General features: G+C 42.9%; 1 protein-coding gene across 1 annotated transcript; it reads left to right on the top strand.

Moving 5' to 3' along the window:
* Positions 1 to 10282: 10282 nt before the first annotated feature.
* Positions 10283 to 12052, top strand: CRNN (cornulin). The gene is given in 2 exon segments (XM_073234656.1): positions 10283 to 10417; positions 11510 to 12052. Coding segments are annotated over 2 exon segments (306 nt in total). The 3' UTR covers positions 11681 to 12052.
* Positions 12053 to 12586: the final 534 nt, after the last annotated feature.

Here is a 12586-nt window from a genome sequence, read left to right as displayed (position 1 = left end):
ACTCAAACAGGTATTGCCAAGCCCTTATCAATTCCCCACCCCAACTCTCAGCCTGAGCAGCTTCCACCACGTGGCCCTTTGTTAGTACCTTACTGTTAAAATGTTTAAACATCCTAGTGGGAATTAATCACATTTAGGTTTTATACTCTTTTCTAACAAGGCCAAGGAGATCTTCTAACAATGCTTAAAACTTCTCACCTCAGTACCCATGAGGGGAGCATTAACAAATTTCCCCTTGTCCTAGTGGGACCTCACCCCATGGAAACACCTTGGGATTCTGGGTGGACTCCCCAGAAGGTAAGGGAAAACTCTAAGTCCTTCTTAAATTGTTAAGTCTGGGGAGAGGAAATCCTGTGGCAAAATGCCTCTAAAAACTGAAATCAGTCAAAGGGAGAAATAAAGTTTAAAATCCATTTATTGCTCACAAGCTGTGGTGTGGGGCCGTTTCTCTCTTTCAGGCTCCAGCATCAGCCAACAACCGGCCCTCCCCCTCACCTCTCAGGTACAGATAAATCCTCCTTGCACAGGTAATTACCCATTGTTATGGAGATGAACTTCTCTCCACCCCTGAGGAAAGCTGCAAATGCACTAAAGCCATACTTCTTTCCACCTCTGAATGCCTGTTGATATGCAGGTATACCAAAGCCAGGTGAGATATTCTGGAAATGTTACAATTTTACCCAGAGGGAAAGAGACATAAAGTAGGTCCCAAAATTAAATAGATATGAGTGGGGTGGAAAGAAGAAAAGGTCAGGAAAGTCCACTAAAAAGACCCAGAGTTAATTAAAGCTCAAAAAGACAGGAACAACTTGGCCTGGAAAGTTTGAATATTCCTCAGATAAAGGAGGGAACCTCAGGATAGCCTGTCTTTATTATGTTAATCATACAGGTCCAGCTTCTTCTTCTTCTTTTATTTTTAACTTTTCCTATATGCTATTTTTTTTTCTTTTTATTTTTTCCTCCAACCCCAAATAGTCTGCAACCCAGGCAATCAATTCAGTATGCAGGCACAGCCGTAAACAACATAGCAGAAGGCAGGAAGGATTTCATCCAAAAGATTGCATTTTAATACCCAGGAGGTCAAGAAGCAAGACTCTCAGCTTACTCATTAGTAAACAGACAATAACTTTGCCCCCTTGGAAGAAGGGCAGACAGTCCTGATAGGCTTCCAAACCAGGAAGCTGCTATCCTGGGAGGGGACTAAAGCAGTAAATTTCTTGTGTTAAGCTAATTTTGCAGAATTACCTAGAGGACTGATAAGAAATACGTCTCATCAAAGATACTTGAGGCCACCTAACAAGTCTACACCCCCAGCCCCTAGCCACACTCCTAAAGAATCCTTAACAAGGGTAACCCCCAACCCCTGGGGCACTCCTCTCTCCAAAGCCCCCGGCACCCTCAAAGTGCACAACCTTTTAACTTAAAACTTTCTCTCTCCAGCCTCCCAGGGCGCCCCTCCCTGGTGAGGCAGCCAGCACTTTCTTTCTCCCAAGTAACTCCAAGCAAAACTTTCACTCCCCCCTCACCGCCGTGTCTCTGCAGCTCAACGCTACGCTGTGGTGGGCACACGGACCAAGGAAAACACACACACTCCCCCAAACACCCGGACTTGTCCTGGGAAGTCTCTTGTAGTTCCTCCTCCTTAGTGCAACCTTCTCTGGTGTTGAGGGGAAATAGGGGAAGCGCCCTTGGTAACCAATAGATTCCTCAGGAGAACTGGAGACTTTTTACTATCAAAAAAATTACTTAAACCTGGCAAAGCCAGTTTTCATCGGATCCAACTTTAATCCAGACAAAACAGCAAAATTTGACTATCTTCTGTTTGTCCTTAACCAGGTATAGAAGGTGTCCCCCCCCAGGACTTTAACCTTCACCCCAACAGGCTATCTGGGGGGAATTCCAAGGGACCTCATCTGGTTCCCTTTCCTTGCTTCCCTAGGTCTAGAATTTGTATTCCCCATCTTTCAAGAGGTCCTTGTGTACTCACCCCCATAATGGAAGTTTCTTGCACACACCCCAAGATTCACTTCATCTGTCTCTGGTCATTTCCCTCACGGGAGAATGGAACCGCGGATCGGGACCCCACACTCACTTCATATCTAGGACATGTCTCAGCCACACACACTCAATCTCTGAAAAATGCCCAACCACTGAGGCAGTACTTCAGCCCAATTTTCCTACCAGGCTCAAGCATGAGGTTGCCCGGTTGCTGCTGTGCCTGCGTTTACTCCCCTGCTTTGGTCAAGCTGTCTCTGCACAACAGTATCAGGTCTTCTCTTGGCTTCCATGTGAAGGTGAGATGCCCAGACAGAGTGGGCCTCCCAAAGCCAGGGTGACTTGTCTTCCTGCTCTGCTTGTGCCCCCACCTCGCACAGGCAAGAGCCCCCAAATTGTGGCAACACACTCACTGGTCTAAATTCAATAAGTGGACACGGAGACAAACAGAACAGCGGAGTGAGGCTTTAATGAAGGCGTTGCAAAATCCGGTGTCTGGTGGGCAGGCGCACCTGGGGAGTTTGGCGCCAATAATTTTTCTCCTAGTGCGCGAGTCCCTCCCCTGGTTCCTCATTGGCTGAGTACTACAGGGTACACATTCTTTCCCAGAATTCACCAAGTTAGTTATATCTTTCCCTTCCATTTGTCTTAATCTTATTGGTAGGTTTAAAAAACTCAAACAGGTATAGCCAGGCCCATATTAATTCCCACCCCCACTCTCAGCCTGAGCAGCTTCCACCTCATGGCCCTTTGTTAATACCTTACTGTTAAAACGTTTTAAACCTCCTGGTAGGAATAAATCACATTTAGGTTTTTTGCTGTTTTCTAACAGAAGATAAAACCCCAAAAATGAACAAGAAGGCCTCGATTTGATGTTGAACCTCCAGTTGATGAGATACAAGCCATGATTATTGGAAGATCCAGAGTTCAAGTTCCATTACCAAGAACTCAAGAAGTGAATCCCCCAACATGGGGACAACTAGAAAAGATGACACAGGAAGCTGAAAAAATTATACAACAGACCAGACAGGCACGCAATGCTTCAAACTTGTTCCTGGTGTGGGTAAATTGTAATATTTCCAGAATATCTCTCCTGGCTTTGGTACATCTGCATATCAACAGGTGCTCAGAGGTATAAGTAGGCTTTAGTGAATTTGCATCTTTCATCTCCATATCAGTAGATAATTACCTGGGCAACAGAGGGCTTATCTGTACCTGAGAGGTGAGAGGGAGGGCAGGTGTGGTTGCTGCTTGAGCAGGAGAGAGAGAGATGGGCCAGACAGCAGTTCTGTAAGACCCTTTCACCACAAAGAGCATTTTGCAGTCAATTTCCTTGGTCACACAGAATCCATAGCGAACTTGTCTGGGCTGAAACCCATTGGCAAGACACTGGCTCTGATTGCTGTGGTCACCATAGGGGTAAGTTCTGCTAATGGCATTAAGCATTCATATTGGGCTTACATTCCTAACCCCCCAATCAATCAAGTTATTCATTGGCTCTCCGAAATGGTCCCAATATACGTTAATGATTCCAGTTGGACTCCTGGACCTTATGATACTCATGGCTCACTAAGGCCAGGAGAAGGGGGCATGAACATTAAGAATTATACAGTGAGAGTAGAGGGGATACCCAATTGCGTTGGACATGAAAACCATTGCTTAAAAATACAACCAGCTGCATGGCTATTCATTGTCAAAAATGATACCAATAAAAAATTGTTCCTTCTTCAAACATTCGAAATCCACAAAAAAGATCATACAAAAGACACAACAGACTATCTCCCTGATTTGCCCATCTGCACCCAGCCAATAGCTATGAAAATCAGTGAATGGGTGCACTGGATGAATTGTTGAGGAGAAACAGGTCGGGTTTTACTTAATACTTCCTATGGAAGCATCATTGATTGGACCCCTCAAGGTTCTGCCCAGACCAAAAGACAGGGGCATAACTTGAAATGGCATAAATATATTAGTGGCATTAATAACACTATTGTCACTTCTTCTAATGAGACCATTTATTGGCATAGAAGTGGGATGTCTCCTTCTACCCTACATTTACATTTTGGGCCCCTGCAATATCACTTATGGAAAATTCCCTCAGCTTTATAGAGTCTGATAGCTTGGAAAGGCCATATGTGGAATGATAGCATCACAAAAAGTGGTTGATTGAGTTTTACAATAAATGAGAGTCATTATATTACAGCCTGCATCAGATTGCCTTTTTTTTTTTTTTTGGCAGTGGAGATGTATTTTATTTTTAAAAATTTTTTATTAAGGAATGATTGATATACACTCTTATGAAGGTTTCACATGAAAAAACAATGTGGTTACTACATTTACCCATATTAACAAGTCCCCACCCATATCTCAATGCAGTCACTGTCCATCAGTGCAGGAAGATACCACAGATCCACTGTGTCCCTTCTCTGTGCTGTACTGTTCTCCCCGTGATCCCCCACACCATGTATACTAAACATAATACCCCTCAGTCACCTTCTCCCTCCCTCCCCACCCATTCTCCCACACCCCTTCCCTTTGGTAACCACTAGTTTATTCTTGGAGTCTCTGAGTAGGCTGCTATTTTGTTCCTTCAGTTTTGCTTCACTGTTATACTCCACAAATGAGGGAAATCATTTGGCACTTGTCTTTCTTTGCCTGGCTTATTTCACTGAGCAGAATATCCTCCAGCTCCATCCATGTTGTTGCAAATGGTAGGATGTTTCTTTCTTATGGCTGAATAGTATTCCATTGTGTATATGTACCACATCTTCTTTATCCATTCATCTACTGATGGACATTTAGGTTGCTTCCATATCTTGGCTATTGTAAAAAATGCTGCAATAAACATAGGGGTGCATATGTCTTTTTGAATCTGAGAACTTGTATTCTTTGGGTAAATTCCAAGGAGTGGAGTTTCTGGGTCAAATGGTATTTCTATTTTTAGTTTTTGGAGGAACCTCCATATTGCTTTCCACAATGGTTGAAATAGCTTACATTCTCATCAGCAGCATAGGAGGGGTCCCCTTTCTCCGCATCCTTGCCAGCATTTGTTGTTCTTAGTTTTATCAATGCTGGCCATCCTTACTGGTGTGAGATGATATCTCATTGTGGTTTTAATTTGCATTTCCCTACTGATTAGTGATGTGGAACATCTTTTCATGTGTCTGATGGCCATCAGATTGCCTTTTTAAATTATGATTGGTCGCACAGCATGGAATTCATCTGGATATTCTATCTCCTGTGCAAATTATTCATTCTATATTGTATTAATAATTCTGTTCCTTTTTCCACAAAGATAGTCTTTATATTCTTAAGGCTAGAAGAGGTCTCTGACTTCCAGTTCAACTACACTGAAAGTGGCAAGATTCTCCAAGCATGATGCTTCTCCAATATACTATTGATAATCTTCTGCAGATAACTAAATGAATGATTGGATTAATCATTGCAGCTGGCCTGGGGATCATAGCCATAACTGCAACTGCTACAACAAGTGTTCAGATTGTTGACTTTGTTAATAATTGGCATGCTAATTTGTCAAAATTGTAGACCACCCAAAGACCGATAGATAGTGAAATTAATGCACAACTGACTGATTTGCAACAAGCAGTTATTATGCTAGGAGATCAAATTGTTAGTTTGCAATGTCAAATTTCTATGAAATGTGATTGGAATACAACTGGATTTTGTGTTACTCCTATACCTTATAATCATACTTATTTTCTCTGGGATAATGTTAAAAAACATTTTTTAAATCATGGTAATATGACTCAAGAAATAATAGAACTTCAACAGCACATTACTGATACTTTCCAGAAATAATTACAAGTTTTAAGTGGTTCTAATCTATTGGAAAGCATTGCAGATGGAATAAGTAATCTGGACACTATAAAACACTTAAACATTTTTAGAGGTTCCACTGCTACACTTACAATAATTGTATTATGTTTGTTATTTGTGTTTTGTATAATCTGGAGAAGAGCTACCTGGAAATGTCAACAAGCTCGACAGCAATCAGCAGTCTTCTCATTAATGTTACAAAAGATGCAAGCTAAACAAAAAGGGGGGAACGTAGACACTCCAGCAATTAACTTTGCTATAGTTTAGTTTCTGCTTAAAGCTTGATTTATAACCAGGTGTAATCTATGGAAAAGGTACAATATGTTTAATGCGTAAGTTTGATTAATAGCCGAAACCTATCTAATAGAAAGAACAAAGTGTTAATTCCTGGAATCCAGTGTGAGTTATGAACAGTGTGGAATAGGAGCTGCAAACGGTTCCTGTGATCCTTCTGCGGCAAACCCAGATGAGGAACATGCTGTGAAACTCACTAACTGGATGACTTGACTTAACACAATAGGAATATTTTTACTGTTTATAGGTCAGTGGTTAAGGTTTTCCAAATGGCAAAAAAATGAAAACAAATGAACAAAAAAGGGTCTTTTCATGTCTCTGTGTAGGTGCAACATTTTGAGTTTTGTATCTTGATATACATAAAAGGAAAAGTCTGCCTGAAATTTTTGGCTACAGGATCAGATCATAGAAAGGACACTCCAAGAATAGCCCACTGAGGTCTGTAGTTTCTGAATCCTTCTGACCATACTTACCTGCTTTCTCTAGCAATGGGTGACTTCCTTCCTTCCTTCACTCTTTTGCATCTCTAACCAGGCCTCCCTCCTCTCATGACCTTCTCCTCTCTGACACGGTCCAGCCGTGCCTAGTCAAGCAGGTCCTGAGGTGCGAAGGGGGGCGAAGAAAATAAAGAAAGACAGAAAGAACTGGGAGGGCTGACGCTCCCACGTGTCGCCAGCAAAACTTTATTGAAGGTCCAGGGTTTATATAATGCAGCAGGGTTACATGATTCCAGGGCATAGCATTATCCAATAGACAATCAAGCACAGTATTAATGTCAGCAGTAGCCGGGCAAAGGTAGGCTCAGCAGGGTTCCGTTAGTTGCTCATGGAATGCGTAAACTGAATGCTCTTTGTTCTCCATTCCCACCACATCGGCAAGTGGGGGAAGGCAGGCCAGAAGCAGGGGCAGTGTTTCCACACATCTTCAAGGTCTCCCTATTTTCAGAGTGAGGAGTCTTGGCTCATCTTCGAGGACAAGATATGTTTCTGTAAAGGGGGATTACTCCTTGATAGGATAAAACTATTGGTAAATCAAAGATCAACGCATGCTTTAAATATCCTTAATGTTGATCACGTAAAGGGTGTCAGATGATCAGCTATGGAGGTACTCTTTTCTGATAATATTCCTTTATCTTAATAAAAAAATAAAAAAAAAGCAGTCCCTGTGTACTGACCTCCAATGAGTTCTGCACAGTGGTATAGAGGGCATGTCAAAGTGTGTACAAAGGGTCTGTTTGTTTCTATGCAGAAGATCAAGGCCTAGCTTGGATACCCAGAAAATGAACTAAGATACGATATGAGGAGGAGCTTCCGGCATCAGCACTCTCTGGAGGACTCGTGCCGGGGGATGATCATCAAAAAGCCTCCACAGGGATCCGGGCGATGCTGTGGTCGTGGCTGCGTCCACCCCACCATTTCCTGGACTTGCCATTGGAATGAGGAGGGAGATGTCTAGGCTGGCATGTGCATACAGTGACACAACGAATTTGACCGGATCTGTACTGTTGGAACTCAACCAGGAGTTGGGAGGGGTGCAAGGTGTAGCACTCCAAAATCTTATGACTATAGACTATCTACGGTTAAAAGGACATATGGGAGGTGAACAGATCCCAGAAATGGGCTGCTTTAATTTGTCTGATTTCTCTCAGACTGTTCAAGTACAGTTGGACAATATCCATCATATCATAGACAAATTTTCACAAATGCCTAGGGTGCCTAAATGGTTTTCTTGGCTTCACTGGAGATGGATGGTAATTATAGATTTGCTTTGTTTATGTCACCGTATTCCTATTATGTTAATATGTGTGTACAAATTAGTTAGTAGTTTAAAACCTACACATACTTAAGATACTCTACAAGAAGATATGTCAAAGAAATAATCAATCCTCCCATGTTTTCTTCCATATGCTACCTCTATAGCTTTTCTTCTTCCTTCCTAATTACAACCCTTAAATAGAATACGTGCCTCATATCGAAGTTACCGAGTATCATAATTCCTCCAGGTGGTAAAGATACCTCGAGACAAGTGCTGGGCATAGAAGCCACAGGGCATAAATCTGCAAAGAAGTAAAAAGCTAACCTTTTCAAACAATATGGCTTCTCTCTCACTTACCAACTTTACATTTCCCTGTATGGCCCTGGAAGATGACTGGTTAGCCAGAGACGGGCAAGATTCCTCAAGGGAGGAACAACCTAAGACAGGCACAGTCGCAGGGGGGCCATCAGGTGAGAATTTGGGGATCAACAGAGGTGAGGCTCAGAACCTCATCCCCCCTGCTTTGAGAGAAATCTTCTGCATCCGTGGATGGTTTATTGCCCTTGTCTAGCTTGTATTAACACATAGTCTACAGGCACACACCTGATCATCTACAATTGCTCTCCTACAACACTAAACTATGTTTTCTACCTTTATCTTGAATCTACCTACCACTTCAGCATTTTATTCAAAATAAAAATAATAATAATAATAAAGGGAGAAATGTGGGATCAACATATAAATGAAGTATAAAAATCAAATGAATATTCATATTTGACCTGATTGTTTATAGTTCATGATGCGTGATCAAAACCGAAAGTTTCTGTGATGAATGCCCTTGTACTGTTCACCATGTAAGAATTTATTCACTATGTAAGAATTCGTTCACCATGTAAGAACTTGTTCGTTATGCTTCAGAAAATTGGAGACTGACGAGAGTTAGGCTTGAGATGGATTAATGACTGTACATTGAGCATTGACCCCCCTATACTGAATTTTACTGTTGTTAACAACCATTTGATCAATAAATATGAGAGATGCCCTCTCAAAAAAAAAAAAAAAGATATGTTTCTGTGGGCAGATAACTTCCAAGGACTGCACTGGTTGTTCTCAAGCTTGTGCTTTCCCATGCTGCATTCAGACATGCGGGAAGGTGCTTTCCCATTCTGCCTACAAACATGTGAGAAGACAAAGGCGGTCCCCAACACCTCTCCATCTCCATGGTACCCCCAACCTTTGTTCCCAGCTTCTGCAGCCTTCCATCTCCCCCTGCATTTGAACTTTGCCCTCTCTGCTACCATCTACTTTGGGTCTCCTTGATGCTTCTGCTTAAGCATCTCAGGGTCTCTTTCCCTCTTGCCCATCCAGCCACACCCAGGACTCACTCCAACTGCATGCAGATCCCCGGATGAGAAAGAAAAGCTGTCCCTTCAGTTAGGAACCATTTCTCACAGGACACCAGGGTTATGGGCTTGAAGAAGTCACGTGCTTGTGGGCAGAATGACCTTCCTGAGGACAAAGATCATAGTCAGAGGAACTTAGACTCTGAGAATTGGAAGTTCCCTCTGCCCCCATCCCTGTCACAAATATTCCCAACAGCTTTAGCCCACCTCTTCCTGAACATCTTCCCCAAAGGCAGCAATAAAAGGCAGAGTTAGGCCCTCAGGGTTCCTGCTTGACCTCCAAGGTTTACTCACATATGTATTTCCTGCCTGTTAGTGTGCCTAGCAGGACCCTAAAACTCTATGACAGGTGACAGTAGACTAGAGAGACTATCCACAGGTGCAGGCTACAAAGCTTGTTGCATTTAGTTTCAGGAAATATGAGTTCTAGGATTTCTTGGCCCTTCCAAGCTGTGTGACCTTGGGCAAATCACCTAATTTCTCCAAGCCCCCCATTTCTTTACCTTTAAAAAGTGGTGATATTAGGGATTACTGGAGGTATGTATGCATATGAAAGGGCTTTGTGAGCAGTACAGTATATATAGATGTACACAAATTATATGTGTATAAAACTTAATGATGTTTAATAGCTAGCACCTAGTATAAGCCAGCATCTGCCAAGTGTTTTATATGAATTATCCTTTTTATTCTTCACAATAACCCTATAAACACTAGAATTACATTCATTTTACAAAGATAAACTGAGACTTGGAGAGGCAAAGCCACCTACCAGGCAGGTGGTGAGGCTGGTATAGAAGTCTGGACTCAGAAGCCTGCATCTAACCACCATATGCTCTTCCTTCCCATTCATGAAATCCATTTATGTAGGAAAGGTGGGAGGGACACACTCTAAGAGTAGAAGCAGAGGAGAAATGCAAGGAAAGGACTTGGAGGCAGGAGTGAGGGGATTACAGAACCCCAATGGGGCATCTCTTTTTTTCTCCAGCTTGGTTCTGAAGATGCCTCAGTTACTGCAAAACATTAATGGGATCATTGAAGCCTTTGAGGGCTACACCAGGACACAGGGCAACTGTGAGGTGCCTACTCAGGGGGAGCTGAAAAGGCTCCTGCAGTAGGATTTTGTATGCATTGTGGTATGATGTGCCCAGCAAGGTGGGGAAAGGGTAGAGGAGGAGAGGGAAAACAGGCTTGCCTACAAACATTTTGCCTCTGGAACCTGAGAAGGCAGCTGCTAGATCCAGGCCTGCCCATCCTTGTCCACATCCTCATGGTAGTTGGGCAGGCAGAGAAAGGGAAGGCAAAGGAACCCAGATAGTCACAGAGCTGACAGGCCTGGTCCTTAGAGAAAAGACCTTGACTTCAATTAATTCTAATTTGAGACATAGTAAAGGACTAGAAAGGGCCAGCTCAGGGAGGAATAGAGTTTTGAATATTCTAGACATGAAAATTATTGCTGTTTTCTGCAGCTTCTTAAATCTGATATAGTAACCATTCCCTATATCTATCAGAAATTTGATCATTAATAAACATGCATTAGAAGCATAGCTCTGCGCTTTACATAAAGCAGCTGCTCAAAAATATTAGCTGAATGGTCACATCAGAAATGAAATTTGGAGAGCAGGTAGACAACAGCCACGGGGAGACTGTGGGAGGTTCTCCCTGGAAAAGTAGACCCAGGGCATTGATACACTTGCCTGCATCTCCCTGCCTTTGGTTTGTACCTACAGATGATGTCTCAGGGATAGGACTGTGTGAGCATAGCAGGTGCTGCTTCTGAAGGCTCAGCACATTCCCATCAGACTTCCAACCACCCTCCCTTGGGAAAACAAGCCTGGGTGAAGATCTCACCGAATTTCCATGGGGCCAAGTTTCTACTGTGCTTTCTTTGTGTTGGGCTCTCTGGAGAGAATATGGGCTTGGTGGCTCTGGCCAGGGGCCAAGGACAGCCCAAAGAATCATTATGACCTCAATCATTTATTCATTCATTAAATATTTTTCCAGTTCTCCTATAAGCCAGAAACCAGACCAGGTACAGAAGATATAAAACAAAAGGTTGTTCTTACCCTTGAGGGAGAGACAGGACTGAAAATGAAGGCAAAAGCAGTGTGTGGGACCAAGTAGGTGGGCTCTGAGTCTCGGGGTTGGGAAGCCTAGAATCTGAGTGGACCCAGCCAACCACATCCTAAACTTGGAGGGATGATGACTTAGCCTCATCTTCTCCCCAGAAACCCCATGTTCTGGCCACTGTGGGTGAAGTCTTGCTCCTGCTGGATGAAGACTACTCAGGGACTGTGGAATTCAAGGAATTCCTGGTGTTGGTGTTTAAAGTTGCCCAGGCCTGTTTCAAGACCCTGACTGAGAGTCCTGAGGGAGCCTGTGGATCTCAAGAGTTGTAAAGGAGTGCAGAGAGCATTAAGAGTCAGGAAAAATAACTAATAAAACTTAGCTAAACCTTAACAGCAGACCATTCTGGAATAGTAAGAGATTCAATGTCTAAACTTAGAGAGAGGCCAGATCAAAGGAAGAGAAAGCGAGAGGCCAGCCAAGGGCTATTTGAATCCTGGTTTACTAAATCCCCATGGTTTACAACCCTGATATCCACCCTGGCAGGGCCCTTGCTTATTTTTATACTGCTTCTCACTTCAGGTCCCTGTATCTTAAACCGGCAAATAGCCTTTGTTAGGGAAAGAGTGAGTGCTGTTCAGGTGCTAATGCTGAGACCACAGTATCATTCACTCACACAGCAGGAAGAAACTAACATTCCATGATTGGAATGGTCAAAGGAAAGTGGGGAAATGTAGAATCTAAGCATTGGTAAGATTAGTAAATTAGCATAAGCATAGCCATCTTAGAAACCTAGAAACCATTTTCTGAGGGTGTGACTCAGGAAGAAGAAAAAAAAAAACAAAAAAAAAAACCTGGGCCTGGGTAAGGCCTTGAAAAACAAGTTAATCATGAGCACTGGGTGGTGGGCAGCTGTGACCCTTGGTCAGCTAAACTTGGTCAGTTAATCTTACATACCAAGCTTATTGTGCAGAACCTCCCTAACCATTGAGGAGTAGTCTTATCCTGCCCTTGCTTAACCCCAGGATGTATGTCTTGCAAGAATAATGTATAGTTGTGGAAAATTACTATGAGTTAAGTGCTTTGAAAATGCTATATAAACCCTTGGCTCTGAGTGCTCGGGGTCCTTGTTGAGACCTGCTGCATCGGGCTGACACTTGGACCCCAGCTAGCTGGCTGAATAAAGACTTTGCTTGAATTTACATCTCTATGCCTGTGTAGTTTGTTCTCTGGAGAAG

Source organism: Manis javanica, chromosome 4, assembly GCF_040802235.1.
Source record: "Manis javanica isolate MJ-LG chromosome 4, MJ_LKY, whole genome shotgun sequence".
NCBI lineage: Eukaryota > Metazoa > Chordata > Mammalia > Pholidota > Manidae > Manis > Manis javanica.
Note: the sequence above shows the minus strand (reverse complement) of the source record. Positions and strands in the feature narration are given on the sequence as shown.